General features: G+C 41.3%; 1 protein-coding gene across 1 annotated transcript in view; it reads right to left on the bottom strand.

The window, feature by feature from the left end:
- Positions 1-18,080, bottom strand: part of opn5 (opsin 5) — a 67,346-nt gene that overhangs the window by 13,982 nt on the left and 35,284 nt on the right. Inside the window, exon 6 of the mRNA XM_048531747.2 lies at positions 6,363-6,610. Coding sequence (XP_048387704.1) covers positions 6,363-6,610 — 248 coding nt within the window. The remainder of the gene's footprint in view (positions 1-6,362; positions 6,611-18,080) is intronic.

Genomic DNA, 18,080 nt, shown 5'->3' with positions numbered 1-18,080 from the left:
AATTATAGATTGACTCAATGGTGAAGCAAGGGATTATTTCATCTGTGACAGAATCAACGGTTGCTTGGGGATGACTGCAGTGATGAAACACAAAGGATACATCAGAATTTATATTAATCTTACAACTGAACAAAGCAGTTGGACGTTAAATTCAATATAATCTAAGGACAAGAATTTAACACAATTGGGAAAGAGTTCAATTTTTATGAAGATAGATACAAATAGTATTTTTCAGTAACACCTCTTGAGGAAGAGTCTTAAGTTGCTCGCAACATTTATTGCATCACTTTGGAAGGGTTTTGTTTCCCAACAGATTACCCTTTAGCAATATATCAGCACCAGAAATCTTCCGAGGGACACTCACAAGTATCCTCAAAAAACTGGATGGAGTTATTTGTCACATGAATGATGTCCTTATCGATGGATCCCCTCAGACAGAGCATAGCATTAGAGCGCAAGCTATGCAACAGCTTAATTCAAACATACCCTCAAATCAAATGAAATCAAGAAAATGCTAGAGTTGACACTGCTATATGCTGCCATCAAATGTTGGCGATATGGAATTACACTAGTAGAGGTGTTAAAAAGTTGAATTGCCCAAAATCTTTCAATCTAGGTCAGCAACCCTGTTTCAAACATAGTTCAGACAAAATATTGCCCATATACCTTTAGACAAGTTTTCCAGCTGAATATCAGCGCCAGGAGCGTTCCCAGTGGGAAGCAGCACAGACCTGCGCAGCAATCTCTGTCGGCAGCAGTGAAATGAACCATGCTGTAACTATGGCACATTTTATGGCAGTAGCTGCTGGATTCCACAGTTTAATGGCTCAAAATCAATTTGACAGCTACTGAGAGAAAATAAGTGTGTGAGGTAAGTAAGGAGTTAAGGCAACAGATCCGTGAGGTGGCAGAGGCCAGCTGAATGAAGGCATACAGCGGCATGTGGGTGAAGGGCAGGGCGATAGCTGGGTGTGCGATGGGCTCCCAGGTGGGTAAAGGGATTGGGTAGCAGGTGGATCGGGTAAAATAGAAGTTGTGTTAGGATTGGTTGAAGGGTGGGTTTTGTCAAGTCCAGGGGATTCTGGGTAGAAGGAGGTGTGAGTGGGTGGTTGTATTCATTGTGTTCCGGGTCAGTGAGTGTTTTGGGATTTTGACTGCCCATATGGAGTCAGATCTTAGGTTGAGGGCTCAGTCTGGGGAACAATTTTAGGTGTCTATGTGTAGTTGTGGAGTATTCGGGATAGGGTCAGTGCCTCAGGTTTGGAGTAGATCAGTTTACAGTCAGCTACGAGTTAGAGAAGCATTTAGTTCCCCAAAATGTTCCTGGCTAACTATTAAGGTATGTCAGGACACTTTGATGTTTCGAAGTCTATTTCCAACTTGGGGACCTTTTCAGAGACTTCTAGGCACCAGTAGCCAAAAGCTGAGGTAAGTTCTATTACACAGCTGTGATTAGTCAGTCTTTAAAGTAAATGGATCAAAATAGAATGGCAAAGTTTCAATAACATTGGATCAGCCCAAAACAGAAACTGCAGAAGAGAACTGAATCATTAGCAATGATTCAGATTTTAGCTGTGAAACTTGAAAAGACCTGAAAACGGGTACCTGGATTAGGATCTGGAATTACTCTAAACCCATTGCTTCTAACATGTAAAGCATGAAAACTTCATGACAGCGTTCATCCTGCCACTACAGCCACTCTGTCAATGCCTTCACCGTATTTTGTTAGCTAGCTAATCCAGCCTACTGTCACACTGGTTGCGATTGTGTAGGCCAAGATGGGCCTTTTCAGTGAAAGGATCATCCTACAAAACTATCTGCAGTCTCCCTCAATGAAGTTCAGTAATCTTCACAAAGCTGTGTACTCCCCCTGCCAGGTTTGCTTTCTGCAAAGGCGACTGAAATATATTCAATTATCTCAAATATCGAACTGAATTCTATTTTGAATGCAATCTAAAAAACCGGGAGATATAAAAGATACTGTCTGCATCAGCCTGGAAGGAGCTTAACACACAAATGCTCGTGGCCACAGTTGGTCTTTATAGCACTGGCAATGTTGTACCTCCTCTGCTGTACAGCTCCAGTTGTTCTAACAGCAGGTGGCAGATTTCAGTGAGGGAATCCCTAGTGAAGCAGAGGCATCTAACCAATTGTTCTCCATTGAGGTTCAATTCGAAGACTTGATTACTGAACACTTCTGGTGGATATTATCTCCCGCTGAGAGCCCTCCTTCATCTCCTCCTGCCTCTTTCCTCTTCCAGTAACTTTTCTTGCTCTGTAATACCTCTGTTCATTCTCTCTGCCCTGGCATAGTCAAGAAGGATACAAACACCTGCATCTATATCTTGGAGCATATGATTTGTGCAAGACCTGACAATACTAAATTAATGTCACTAAAAGACATCATCTCAGAAATTAATCTCAACTATAAATTTATAATTAGCAATTAATGTTGAATTTCTATAATGGAACTTAACTACCTTTGTAACGGTTAAACTAATTCACTATTTATCCTTATCAACTAATGATTTCCATCTCAATGTTACTGTTTAACTGCGACAGAAATTATTAAACAAATGTCAGTTCATGATCTCATTGCCTGCTTTCTTTAAATTTGACAAACAAAGATGAATGCTTTGCTAATTAGTTTGTGTAAATGCTGATAGGAGCTTGGCAGTCTAAATGCATCTGCAGTACTTTGCTTTTATCTAACATGAATTGAACCAGTTGGTGTGAAGCAATTAGACAATCTTTATGAATTGTCCAAGGTTGAGGGCTGCTGAAGATACATAATAGGCTCCTGATTGACTTCCCACCAATAAGAAAGAGAGTGCCAACTGCAAAGTGCAAATTTCCAGTAGTGATGCAGGAGGAATACCAGAAGAATTATATTAGCATTTAAAAATTACAAAAAGTAATCAGAATATAAAAGCAAAAAAAATGCAAGATGCTAGAAATACGAGGTAAGAAACAAAAATATTGGAAACATTGTTCTGACAAAAGGTCATCCTTGATCTGAAAATCTAACTCGTATTTTCCATAGATGCTGCCTGACCTGTCGAGTGTATATTTTCAAAACTTTTTTGTTTTCATTTAGAAATACCGATCAAAGAAATATCAGCAAATAGAGATCTGCAGAAACTAAGCCTACATGTAATCTAATCACTACCGATTGGCCATCCCTTCATTAGGAGACCTGATGGTCATCATTGACAATTCCTGAAACTTATCCATATTTTTTATATGGTCATTCCAATAGTGATGGTAACTGGGTCAAAATAATTGAACTATTAATCTGGGTTACCCTTTTTTCATAATGTATACGTGTCAGACAGGGGAGAATGCTGGATCCAATGGATGTTGATGAAACAAATGCAGGTCATTTTGTTGATGTTACAATATATCATTCTGCTAGATTTTGTTGCATTTCTATCTTTACCAGGCACAATTTTAGCAAGAACACAAAATACAAAACTGTCCAAATATGTAAAATTAAAATTACTACCCTGCCACACAAATTTAGAGTCAAATTAAAAGATTCTGAAGTATTACCCCATAATATAAGTGAATATCGAAACTGTAAAATATATTCTTACTTATAGAAGACAATAATAACCTACAACATAAAATAATGTTTTGTAGCAGCACTAATTTATTTTCAAAAGTCATTTGATATTATGGGTGCTATTCTGATTATTAAGTATTGAAAACCCATTATAGGACTCTCAGATATTTTTTCATTAATATTGCCAACATGTTATTCTGTCTGCTAGCTAGTTGTTTCTGTGCTCCTTCTAAGGTGATGTTTGCATTTGGATGGCAAAGTCTGAAATGTACATCAATGGTTCAGATTTTATTGAAAATTAAAGGTGTCTGAATGTTAAATATTTATACATGTGCAAATTGGCCACAAACTTATACTGAGGAAGCATTAACTTGTGAATTGTGATTTGCTTCCAGTTGGTGACTATTTTCACTTCTTTGGGAGAACAGCCTTGAAAGCACAATGATATTTGTGAAGTTGCTTTATTTCATCATTAATTGCCCATTAACCTCACCACAAGAGGTAAGCCTAGTAATCAACAAAGTACTATTTTCATAAACAATAATTGTTAATGACTGTCAATCTGGCAAAGAAGGTGAACAATTGTAAATATACAGTCCTGTTGCTTCAGGTTGTGATTTGCATTAAGAGATTATAGAAATGCCAAACTTTAAATTATAATTTCTTTTTGAAGACCACAAGACGGAGGAGCAGAAAGGTGCCATTCAGGGGTCTGCTCTGACATTCAATGAGATCATGGCTGATCTGAAAATCCTCAACTCCACTTTCCTGCCCTTTCCCCATTTTCCTTGATTCCTTTACTGATTACAATTTTGTTTATCTCTGTTTTGAACACACTTAATGGCCTAGCTGTTTGTGGTTAAAAAAAACTCCACAGATTCATACCCTCTGGAAGAAGAAATTCCTCTTCCACTCTGTCTGAAATGGGTGATCTCTTATTTTGAGATTACACTCTCTGGTGGTAGACTCTCTCACAAGGGGAAACAACCTTTCCAGATCTACCTTGTCAAGCTATTTAAGAACCTTGTCTATTTCAATCAGATTGCCATTCATTCTTCTAAATTCCTTTGTGTACTGTCCCAACCAATTCAACATTTTCTTAAAAGACAGACACCTGCTGAACTTCTGTGGACTGCCTCCAATGCCAGTACTTCTTTCCTTCGATAAGGACTTATTTTCTGTCTCTCTTTCTCTAATCCAATTTTCTTGCCCCTCTTTATTCCTCTTTACCAGATTTGGCATCAAATTTACCCTTTCTAACCAATTGTGCTTTTATATGCCTGCTCTATTTATTTCTTAAATCTCATTGGTTAAAGATGTGTAATATTTATGCTGGTGATAATGGGAACTGCAAATGCTGGAGAATCCAAGATAATAAAATGTGAGGCTGGATGAACACAGCAGGCCCAGCAGCATCTCACGAGCACAAAAGCTGATGTTTCGGGCCTAGACCCTTCATCAGAGAGGGGGATGGGGTGAGGGTTCTGGAATAAATAGGGAGAGAGGGGGAGGCAGACCGAAGATGGAGAGAAAAGAAGATAGGTGGAGAGGAGAGTATAGATGGGGAGGTAGGGAGGGGATAGGTCAGTCCAGGGAAGACGGACAGGTCAACAGAAACCACAGGAAATGCTAAAACAACGCATCATCCTCCGACACTTCCACCATCTACAATCCAACCCCACCACCCAAGACATTTTTCCATCCCCACCCTTGTCTGCTTTCCGGAGAGACCAATTTCTCCGTGACTCCCTTGTTCGCTCCACACTGCCCTCCAACCCCACCACACCCGGCACCTTCCCCTGCAACCGCAGGAAATGCTACACTTGACCCCACACCTCCTCCCTCACCCCTATCCCAGGCCCCAAGATGACTTTCCATATTAAGCAGAGGTTCACCTGCACATCTGTCAATGTGGTATACTGCATCCATTGTACCCGGTATGGCTACCTCTACATTGGGGAAACCAAGCAGAGGCTTGGGGACCGCTTTGCAGAACACCTCCGCTGGGTTCGCAATAAACAATTGCAGCTCCTAGTCGCAAACTATTTCCACTCCCCCTCCCATTCTTTAGATGACATGTCCATCATGGGCCTCCTGCAGTGCCACAATGATGCCACCCGAAGTTTGCAGCAACAGCAACTCATATTCCGCTTGGGAACCCTGCAGCCCAATGGTATCAATGTGGACTTCACCAACTTCAAAATCTCCCCTTCCCCCACCGCATCCCAAAACCAGCCCAGTTCGTCCCCTCCCCCCCACTGCACCACACAACCAGCCCAGCTCTTCCCCTCCACCCACTGCATCCCAAAACCAGTCCAACCTGTCTCTGCCTCCCTAACCTGTTCTTCCTCTCACCCATCCCTTCCTCCCACCCCAAGCCGCACCTCCATCTCCTACCTACTAACCTCATCCCACCTCCTTGACCTGTCCGTCTTCCCTGGATTGACCTATCCCCTCCCTACCTCCCCACCTATACTCTCTCCACCTATCTTCTTTTCTCTCCATCTTCGGTCCGCCTCCCCCTCTCTCCCTATTTATTTCAGAACCCTCACCCCATCCCCCTCTCTGATGAAGGGTCTAGGCCCGAAACGTCAGCTTTTGTGCTCCTGAGATGCTGCTGGGCCTGCTGCGTTCATCCAGCCTCACATTTTATTCTCTAATATTTATGCTGTTGGTTTCCATGACCTAAGATGTCCTATTAGCCTCACTGCACTGTTTTAATCCCAAATATGCACGCTTAAAAAAAAAATATCTAGATCAATATTCTCAAAGATTGCTCTCTAGATGAGATATTTACCGAGATTTCTGGTGCGACGATTTTGAATGTGAGGATCTGAAACAGCTAGAAGCCTTCCTTAACCTGCATCGGCAGTCAATCAACTGATAAATGATAGGATTGTACATTGCTGCTGACTTTGCAAACATGGTTGGTACAAAAGAAACTTTAACTGGCACCGAGTCAGGAGTACCAAAGGCCGACCACACTGAAACAACAGCATATGGAATCCAAGCAATCAGGAATCCTGCGCATATTAACATGGTTACCTAGTGTGAAAAAAGAGAAGCATGCTCATTAAGAGTGATAGTTGTCAACAATTGTAAACAAACATGATCTCAGCATTTAGTGAGAAGTAATATCAAAAATTCAAGCGAAAAATTTTGTAAGTACTCAGCAGGTTAGGTGGCAACAGTGTTGAAGAGACTGAACCAGGCTGACACAGAAATAGATCTGAGCAGCAACCTCCCAGCTAAATACCTGGTTCTGAATTCTAGTGCTGAAAGATTTCTTTATAACGTTTAAATTGCACTATTTTCAATCAGAATTTAAAGTATTTTGACAACAGTTGGAAAGTGCTGCTATGATTTTCCATCGATTAAGTCAGGAACTGTGGATTGGCAGCGTTTTGCTAGATACTCCATGTCAGTATTGTTCGAAACATGCGAGTATTGGGGATGGTCTTTGTACATCATTAATTTGAGATAAGAGGGAATGGGGGGAATTGATCAGGACCTGCCTTTGAAACAGGAGATAGTGGAAAGATTAAATGGGTGTCGCTGTAAAAGTAAAGCATTGAGGGCTAAAACGGTTTCAGTGATGGCCGAAGAGCAGACATGATGATGTAGCAAGGCTAGTAGTTTGCAAATGTTAACATGCTTACACCAAGGCTCAGGATGATGGGCACAGAACATGAAGGGTGTTGTAGTGAAGAAGCAATTGGATGATATCCAGGGTGAGCTGCAACTGCAAGATACCCCTCTGATTTATATGTTGGGAACTTGTGCTTTCCTCTTTCTTGGGGAAGGAGAGATTTAGAAGTGGTTTATAAATAAGTTTATAAATAACTACTGTGTGGAGCAGCATAAAATACAGAAGTAAGGAAATTATGGTGAACCTAATATAAGGCTCTGGCTTGTGCTCCATTAGGAATGTTGTATCCACTCATGGACACTTCAGTTAGGGAAAGATTTGAAGAGATTGCAGAAAATTGTTTCAAGGAACATTCCGCATTAGAGAGATTTCAGTTAGGACAGTTAATGTATTAAAATAAGGTTGCCGCCACTCAATGTTAAGATTCTGAAGTGGCCATTTAAGGGTTGAAGGTAGAATCACACAAAATAAAATTCTCAATGATGATACCCTAACGTTTTATTCTGTCTGCATTTTTCCAGTTTTCTTATCATTGCTCATATCAAAAATTCAACTCTAGCAGTGACCCCATCCACTGAACTAACATTCAGAAATTGGGCCTACTTCCTCATAGCTAGGAAATCCTGACCTGATTTATAGCTTTCAGGCCGTTAACTGGAAGTGACTGAGGCTTCAATGTTCCCATCTGAGAAGTGGTCCCACTTCCAATGGCTACCAGTCAAACAGACCAGTAGTTCTCCAGGAGCACTTGGCAGAGGTGGCCATTGCTGGGACAGCAACGGGTACACCATGAGGATTGTTTTATGGAGACAAATTCAATGGTAAGTGTGTGGGCAAGTTTGGAGTGTCACTAAGACCAGCCATGAATGCTCTGGAGAAGGGTGGTGGGAATTGAGAGAGCAGCAGGGAGCGGGACAATTAGCAGTGACCAGAACTTTGGGAAGGACCTGACCAGAAGGAGGTTTACATATAACCAAGCTGCCAGGATTCACCTGATGGCCTCAGTAGGTGGCATGGATATCTTCAGCCACTGGTAAAATACCAACTGCCATGGGAGGAGCCATTAATCACTCCATGAGATGGGAGTCATTGGGTGGTTGGGTGTGCAAAATTTTATAATTCAGGGCAAGACTAACAGTCACAAAGAGAACAATAGAGTAATCAAGGAAACAGAACGAGGGTTTGTTAAAGGTTTTAATTAATTGTTTAATGAGATAACTGAGATTTCATCAGGATACTGATATTGATGCCTGAACCTCTCAAATTTGTTTGATAAAATAATAGGCTTGCCAGCAAACAAACTTCATGGAATATAAGAGACAAAGGCAGGATATATGAAGTTGGTTGAGTGATTGAAAACAGAGTGTAGCAGAGAACATTTGCTTCTTGTTCAAACATGTCATGACACACTTCTGAGCCAAGGCCTTCTGGCCCTGAGGCAGAGACATTACCTCTCTGCCACAGGAGGCCTCCAAAGGAAGGCATACATTGGGGGTCCACAAGGATTGGTATGAGGTCCACTGATTTTCTTGCCATATTTTAATTCATGACCTGGATTGCACCGAGCATAATTTCAAAATTTGCAATGGTGACACAAGTTTGGCTGTGTGAGGAAAATAGCGATAGACTGCAAAAGGGCATGGACAAATTGTTTGAGACATTGATACATCGATGAGGTTTTAAGCAGTGAAGTGTGAAATGATAACATTTGTTAGTAAAAGCAAAGAAAAGCAACAAAATAAAGAATACAACTGGAAATGGGTTGTAAATAACAAGAGACCTGGGCTTATATGTGCACAAATTATTGACATTGGCCGGGGAAGTTCAGCAAGTACTTTCAAGACATATAGGCTAATAACGTGTGAAGCTGGATGAACACAGCAGGCCAAGCAGCATCTCAGGAGCACAAAAGCTGATGGTTCGGGCCTAGACCCTTCATCAGAGAGCTCTCTTTGTTATCTTGGATCCTCTAGCATCTGCAGTTCCCATTGTCTCTCAAGACATACAGGTTCTTGGTTTTTATGTGCAGCAGTATAGAACACAGAAGTAAGGAAATTCTGGTGAAGCTTAACAAGGCATCAGCTTGTGCTCCATTAGGAATGTTGTGTCCACATATGGACACTTCAGTTAGGGAAAGATTTGAAGAGGTTACAGTTAACTGTTGCAAGGAACATTGCACATTAGAGAGATTTCAGTTAGGAGATTTGATTGGAAAAGACGGGACTGTTCTTAGAAAATGCTGAGAGGAGATTTACCAGGGGTGTTAAAAATCATGAGGGATTTAGGAGAGTAAATGAAGAGAAAATTATTTCATTGGTTAATGTGCCAAGAAACAAAAGACAACAAAATCAGGTGAATGGCAAAATAATTAACATGTACCGGAGGAAATTCCTTTTTATTTGGGAAGTGATTTGGAACCAGCATGCACTGCCTAAGTGCATATTAAAGGCAGATACAATCTTGCCTTTTAAAAGGAATTGAAATGTATAAAAATAGCTTGCTGGAAAATGAGGAAAAGGCAAGTGAATGGTATAGCCAATTTGCTCTTACAGAAGGTTGACACTGATATGATGGACCAAATGGCCTCCTCTGTGCTGCGACCATTCACCTGATACTTTATAACCAAGGATGGGAACCTGACACTTGGATTACATTTGAGTCCCTATACTTTGCTGCATCAGTGTTCGTGACACAATGCAACGCGGCTTTGATATGAAAGTGTCCTACATTGGGCAGATGTGTGTTTTATGTACAACTAGTAGTGCTGGGCATTTTCTGGAGGCAGACGCTGACTCTAGAGGGAAAATTTCACAGGCAGGGAGCAGACGTGACTAAGTTTGTCAACCTTTCGTTTCTTTGTCAAGAAGTTAAATGAAGAACCACAATAAATAATGGCTGTCTGCTGCACTGCGGATGATAATGTGCCCCCAGATCATTCATTCTTTAAGTTATTTTCTGGCATCAGAGTTGCTGACTCTTCCCACTGACATTCCCTTTGTAAATATTAGTATATTTTGAAGATGTCGAGAGATTGACCCTCCCTTCGAGAAGATATTTTCAAAGCATGCACATACCTGAACATGCCCTTCTGGGAACTAAAAATATAGCCCACGAGTCTATCAAATCAATTTGTGCAGTATTTGTAACAGACATGTTAATACAAAATCTTTCTGACTGCTTTAACATCTACTTTGTGTTTTAATTGAAACAATGCATCTAGAAAAAATAGATTTATATGGATGAATGAGTATAATCCAAAATGATCTAACCTTACTAAAAGGTCAATCACCATCACGTGTATTTCACAAAACAAGAAGTTTATTTCTTCTGATATTAATGAGAAATAAGGGTGTGAAATATCCCAAAACAGATTTTATATCATACAATGTCACCTCCTTTTCCAGATGTAAATAAAGAGTATCAATTTAAGTGCTGTTAGTGCAGATGAAAATTAAATCTCTGCTGCTCCATTTCATTCTTAAATAACATTAACTATGTCAGAAAAATGGAAATAGCAGTAAACCAGAGAGGACTGTTGAAGCAACAATCACAATCTTTATGTAATCATGTAAAATCTATTCATTTATGAACAAGTGATTTAATTTTCTGAAGAGAAATATTAAAAGATCTAGAAGGACTTTATTGTACTGCGCATCACTAATTGGGTGGGACTCTGGCACTAACTCACTGAGCTGGAAGCTATAGGTGCATGGATTGGCTGGATCGAAAGGTCTGTTTACATGCTGTATGACTTTATGACTCTAAATGGAAGATTAGTAAAATGTTATTAAATTCCAGAATTTGAGGAAGCGTTGGTACAGTATTTGTAAGAATTGATCCTAGAATTTCATTATGCTAGAATTAAACTGACAAAATATCTAATGTAGTTCAAAACTCTTGAATTAATAAAGAGCATGCTATTATTCAGATTGTTATTTGATCAGAAAATGGTGTAGCTGATGTCAGTGTGTATCATAGAATCCCTACAGTATAGAAACAGGCCCTTTGACCCAACATGTCCACGCTGACCCTCAGAGCATCCCACCCAGACCCATTCTGCTGTAACCCACCTAATCCAGACATCCCTGAACACTATGGGCAACTTAGCTTGGCCAATCCACCTAACCTACACATCTTTGAACTGTGGGAGGAAACCCACACAAGACACAGCAAGAACGTGCAAACTCCACATAGACAGTTTCCCAAGGGTGGAACTGAAGTCAGGTCCTCAGTGCTGTGAGGCTGCAGTGCTAATCACTGAGGCACCATGCCACCCCAAGTGTTGTGGTATGGATTTAACGCATTGGCAACAAACTAAAGCCAAAACTGATATCAGCTGAATGATAATTTATGGTAGCAGAGGAATACATTCTTTTAATGAGAGGCAATTTTCTCTACCAGAATGCTGTTCTGACAGTGATTAATGGTAAGATAAATTAGATATGGGGGAAGGCAGCGGCCAAGTTGTCATGCAACTAGCAATCCAGACCCCAAGCTAATGCTCAGGGGACATGGTTTTGAATCTCTCAATGGCAAGTTTGGGATTTGAATTTTATAAAGTCCGGAATTAAAAGCTAACATAACAATGACTCTGTAACCATTGTCACTGCTAATAAAAAAAAATTGGTTCATTAACATTCTTTACGACAGCAAATCTGGCATCCTTAACCGGAGATAGCAAGAACTGCCGATGCTGGAGTGAGATAACACAGTTAACTTCAGAAAAAGGGTCCTGACCTGAAGCGTCAGCTTTCCTGCTCCTCTGATGCTGCCTGGGCTGCTGTGTTCCTCCAGCTCCATGCTGTGTTCTGGCTTACTTATCTAGTCTGTGTATATGCAACTCCAGATCCACAGCAATGCAACTGACTGTAAAACTACTTTCTCTACATTTAGGGATGGGCATTAAATGCTGGCCTAGACCGTGATGTCCGTATCCCATGAATAAATCTTTTTAAATAAAAGTCCCATTTCTAGTACAAACTTTAATTCAGGTGACTGGATGCCAAGATCAATCACAAACTTTGAATTTGATTATTCAGTGCTTAAGATTAGATGTTCTGTGGCTGTGTGTACACTGATTGGACCGGAAATGGGACTGCTAGGATATCTAGTGCACCTTGCCATTCTTTACATGTAACAAACCAAGATTTCCTGATGCCGGCCCCAGTGCTTAGTGTTACATGGGGAAATTTTCATCTTCATTATCAGGTGGGTGCTGTTGTAGAGAAAATCACATTCTACTAACAGAAAGTAACCTGTTACAGTCCAATAATTACCATTCAAATTAATCAGTTTTAGCCTTGGTTTCTTGTCAATGAGCTAAACCCATGCAGCATGATTTGGATGTAATAGGGTCAAAATGAATAGTAATATCACGCCACTTCCAGCTTAATTAACATGAAAATGGATGCATGGTCTTACAACAAAGTCAGCCAGGTAGACCTCATAGAATATGAGTTTCCTGATTGAGACTGGTAACCAGGTCCAATCAGGGAGCCCTGGCTGATGGATATGAATATGAGTGTTCACTGTTCATATCCTGTTCACTCTGACACCTGGCTCCAAGGTAGCTGGATCAGCCAAGGACTCTCCTTGTGGAAATAAAGGGTGACTTGGTGATGGGATATCAGCGTCTGTAGAGTTATTTCAGTGGTGATGAGAGAAAAGCACGGTCCTGAAGAAATTCGCTTACAGCAGTCATGTTTGAGTTCGGGTAAGCATTTCTGACATCATGCCATCATTTGGGAAGCTTGACGATTTCAATCCTGCCATCAAAAGCCTAGTATTTGGAAAGAATGTGTTTTTTTTTAAGGCAAATGACATTGGGGCAGATGAAATTCTCCTGAAAGCTTTTGGATCCACAGTCCTTTTGGTTTTCAGGAGCCAATCTATCCCTGAAGCAACAAATACTAAAATCTTTAAAGAGTTGATGGATTTAAATAAGAAATATAATGACCGCAAGCCGCCTCTAATTGTGAGATACTGTCAGTTTTACTGAGCAATTCAAGAACCAGGAGAATACATAACAAGATCTTTAATGAGATTAAGACAACTGGCAGAGGCATCTGACTATGGTTTAACCCTTAAGGAGATGCTGAAGGACCATTTGGTGTGTGGAATTAATGATGCAAACATGCAAAAGCACCTTCTGAAGCCCAAGTGGACTTCAAACAGGCACTAGAACCAGCTTTATCATTGGAAAATGCAGCAAGTGGAACATAACATAGAAGTAGACATTCCTGCCACTCTGACTGAGCTTTGGGAACACTATTTGAGTGAAGGCAACTGCATAGCCTCACTCAGGACATATCCTGAGCAAAGGCTCTAGGTCAGCCCATAACAAAGCCCCAGATCAAAGCCAAGCTACGGCCAAAGGGGTAAAACATTTTTTCAGGACCCAGGCAGTTAGCCGTTGCAGTTGCTGTCGGTACACAGACTTAAGACTGCAAAAGAGTCGCATATGGTCTTGAAGTGAGTAAGAGAACTAATAGTCCGGTATTCAGGAAAGTGCATACGTACAGATGGTTTGGGACAGTTAAATCTGCTTAGCAATGTCCAAATCAGAAACAACAAATCAGAAATCAAAATATCTTGTTAAATGGTCTCCTAGTTTTAATGGAGGTTGATACCAGTGCGACCATTTAAGTGATCACAGGAAAAGTCTTTAACAAAATTCGCTTTGGTCTCCATGCCTTCTGCACAAGACCTCAGCTAGACTGAAAACCTCTACACAGAATCTTTAAGATTAAGGGTGGAACTTCAGTTCTGGTCTCTTATGAGAAGTAGCTGGTTCAGTTACCAGTGACTGCAGTAAACGGCTTCGGCCCAAGCCTGGTGGGATTGAATTTACTGAGAAAGATTCGCCTAGATTGGCTCAACACTTTTTGACTAGAAAATGGCTGCCTGAATGAAGTCCTGAGTAAATACCCAGAAGCTTCCAGGAAGGTCCAGGAACTATCAAATGAACTAAGGCCATCTGAATTTGACCAGGAAGCAATTCCACAATTCAGCAAGACCTACCCACTGCCATTTGCCTTATAGGCAAAAGTAGAGGCAGAAATTAGAAGGTTGGAATATGAAGAAATCATCAAACCAGTCCAGTTTGCATAATGGGCAGCAGTGGTCATACTAATTGTGAAACCTAACAGTCTGGTTCACTTTTGTGGGGATTTTAAACAAATGGTAAATCGCTTTTTGCAGTTGGATAAATACCCAATGCCTCACAGAGTATTTATAGACAAAGCTGGACATGAGCCATGTTTACCTCCAGCTTTGATTACATGAGGATTCCCAGAGCTATGCTACAATTAGTACTCATTAGAGTTTGTACCAATATATCAGACTGCCTTTTGGGGTATCATCAGCCTGGGCTATTTTCTAGTGGATGATAGAGAATATTTTACAAGGTGGACCCCAGATCACCATTTATCTGGAAAATGTGCTAATATAGAGAATATTTTACAAGATGGACCCCAGATCACCATTTATCTGGATAATGTGCTAATAACCAGAAAAGCCAATAAACAACATTTTGAGAACTCGGAAATAGTACTTATACACTTTCCCCAAAGCAGGGTATGTCTTGGAAAGGAAATATGTGTGTTCCAAACACCCAAGGTGGCCTAATTGGGTTACAGAGTTGACAAACCGGGTTACCTGCATTGGGAGATAAAAGGAGGACGATCAAAGCTGTCCTGGCTCCCATGTGTGTACTGGAAGCATGCATACCTTTAATGGCAGTTAGATGTGGATACCCACAAGTATGTCATAATTAATACCCACAATGGTTTGTACCAGTCCACAAGGCTGCTGTTTGGGGTATTGCCAGCCTGTGTAAGTTTTCAGTGGTCTACCCTGGCTGCCATTTATATCAACAATGTGCCAATAACAGGGAAGACTAATAAGGAACACTAAGAGAACTTCGACATGGTCCTTAGATATTTCTTCCAGGTGGGTGTACACCTTAGAAGGGAAAATGTGTGTTCCACGCACCCCAAGTAACTTACTTTGGCTACAGATTCATCAAGTCCAGGTTACACCCGTTGGATGATAAAGTGAGGGTGATCAAAGTTGCCTCCACTCCCTCACCTGTACCAGAGCTTAGGTCTTTCCTTGGGTTGCTGCATTATTATGGCAAGCTCATACCTAACATGGCCTCTGTCCTGGCAACAATGCATTAACATTTTTAAAAGGATCAGCCTTAGAAACAGTTGCATAGCCAAGCCATTGCTTTCAGGGAAGTAGAGAAACAGCCATCATCCTCGAAGGTGTTGACACAGTATGATCCGATGCAACATCAAGTATTTACATGTGATACCTCCCTGTATGGTATTGGGGTAGTATTAACTCGAGAGTGGCCCAATGAAGAGGAACATGCAATAGTGACTTGGTGGCACAGTGATCAGCACTGCTGCCTCACAACACTAGAGGCCTGGGTTCAATTCCACCCTTGGGCGACTGTATATGTGGAGTTTGCGCATTCTCCCCGTGTCTATGTCGTTTTCCATTGGGTGCTGCGGTTTCCTCCCTGAGTCCAAAGATGTGCAAGTTAGGTGGATTGGCCATGCTAAATTACCCATAGTGTTCAGGGATGTGTGTGTGAGGTAAGTTAGCCATGTGAAGTAGAGGTACTGTGTAGACGATGGATTTGATTGCGACGCTGTGTGTGCATGGGTATAGATTTGGGTGTGGATTCATTGGGCTGAATGACCTGTTTCCCAACAGTGGGGATTCTATCTATTAAAAGCATATGGATCCAGGGCTTTGACTAATGCAGAGCATAAATACACCCAGATAGAGAAGGAAAATTTGGAGTTAGGAAGATCCTACGACACCTTGAGAGATGTAAATTTGTAATAATAACAGACCACAAACTGCAGCTAGATCTACTCAAAGAGGACAAGGCAGTGCCACCCATAGCTTCAGGCTGAATTCAGTGTTAAGCTTTCATTTTAAGAGCATATATTTACAGAAAGCCAATGCAGATGAATTGAGCTGCCTCCTACTGGCAGATACACCACTGGTGGTATTGTCACTGAAGAGTCCAAATGATTTTAAATTTTCTGGATGCACTTCTAGTCACAATTGACAATACCAGACTTTGGATGCAGAAAGATCTGATCCCGCCAAAACTGAAACAGCTGGTGGTGATTGGGGAAATCAAAATGCCATCACAACCAGCACTGAAATCTATTTGGACCAGGACAGACCAGATCACAGTACAGGATGGTGTATTATTATGATGTGGAGGTTCTGGTGTTGGACTGGGGTGGACAAGGTCAGAAATCACGCAACACCAGGTTATAGTGCAACAGGTTTATCTGAAAATACAAGCTTTCAGAGCATAGTCCCTACACCTCTCACTTCACCTGATAAAGGGGCTATACTCTGAAAGTCTGTGTTTTCAAATAAACCTGCTGAATGATAACCTGGTGCTGTGTGATTTCTATCCTTGTTATTATGGAGAGCAAGTGTGGCTATCCCTAGGAATGTTTGCTGCCAGATACCGGCTGAAGTCGATCAGGGTCATCCAGGGGTTTCCAAAATAAAGATGTCTGTGAGGCGTTATGTCTGGTGGTCAGGACTGAATGTTGACATAGCTGTGTTGATGAGGCAGTGCCCAGAGTGCCAACAATGACAGGAGCTCCCCCACATTTGTGGGAATGGTCAAATAAACCCTAGACTCGGTCACATGTCAAGTAGGCAGGTCCTTTCAGGGGCTCAATGTTCTTAGTCATTGAGGGCCCCCATTCAAAGTGGCAGGACATACATAGAGTTCATTCATTGATTATGAAGGGAGGTCAAGTACAGGTGAAAATTACACAGTGAATGGCAGAACCCTTAGGAGTACTGATATGCAGAGGGATCTGGGTATGTAGGCCCACAGATCACAGAAGGCAGCAGTGCAGGTAGATAAGGTAGTAAAAAAAAAAGACCTATGGCATGCTTGCCTTTTCTGGAAGGAGCATTCATTTTAAGGATAGGCACATTATTACTGCAGCCTCACAGAACTTTAGTTAGGCTACACTTAGGATGTCATGTACAGTTCTGGTCGTCACACTACAGAAGGATATGGATGCTTCAGACAGGATACAGAAAAGGTTTGCCAGGATGTTGCCCAATATGAGGGATTTTAGGTATGAAGAAAGGTTGGATAGACAAGGTTTATTTTCACTGGAATGCAGGAGGTTCAGAGGAAACCTGATAAAGGTTTAAAGATTGTGAATGGGATGGATAGAGTGAAAGGTTTAAGGCTTTTTCCCAGGGTGGAGGGTCAATTACTGAGGGATACAGGTTCAAGGCGCAAGAGGGGAAGTTTAAAAGAGATGTTTGAGGCAAGTTATTCACACAAAGGGTGGTGAGTGTCTGGAACACACTGTCAGAGGTGGTGGTGGAAACAGACACAAATGAATGCCCCTTCCAGTAGCCTTCAAGAAGCACCTGGTCAAATACATGAATAGGAAGGGAATCGAGGGATAAGGATCCTGTAAGTGAAGACAGATTTAGTATGGAAGGGAAAACTGCAGGCTTGGAGGGCCGAATGGCTTGTTCCTGTGCTGTATTGTTCTTTGTTCTTTGTAAACATGGGGACAGCGGTAGGAAAACTGCACGCATATTTTGCAATCAACGGTTTCCCAAAAGCATTGGTCATAGATAACAAGCCATTGTTTACCAGGGAATTTGACCAATTCCTTAAGTCAAATGGTATTCGACATATAAGGACAGCTCCATACCATCCATCATCCAAACAGCTGTCCAAGCTTTTAAGGCAGTCTTAAAGAAACAGCCTACAGCTTCACTAGATACTAAAAACTGTCCTGGTTCCTATTTGATTACAGGACCACCTCTTATAGAACTACAGAGATA

Source organism: Stegostoma tigrinum, chromosome 4 (assembly GCF_030684315.1).
Source record: "Stegostoma tigrinum isolate sSteTig4 chromosome 4, sSteTig4.hap1, whole genome shotgun sequence".
NCBI lineage: Eukaryota > Metazoa > Chordata > Chondrichthyes > Orectolobiformes > Stegostomatidae > Stegostoma > Stegostoma tigrinum.
This window is presented reverse-complemented; position numbering and strand designations above follow the sequence as displayed.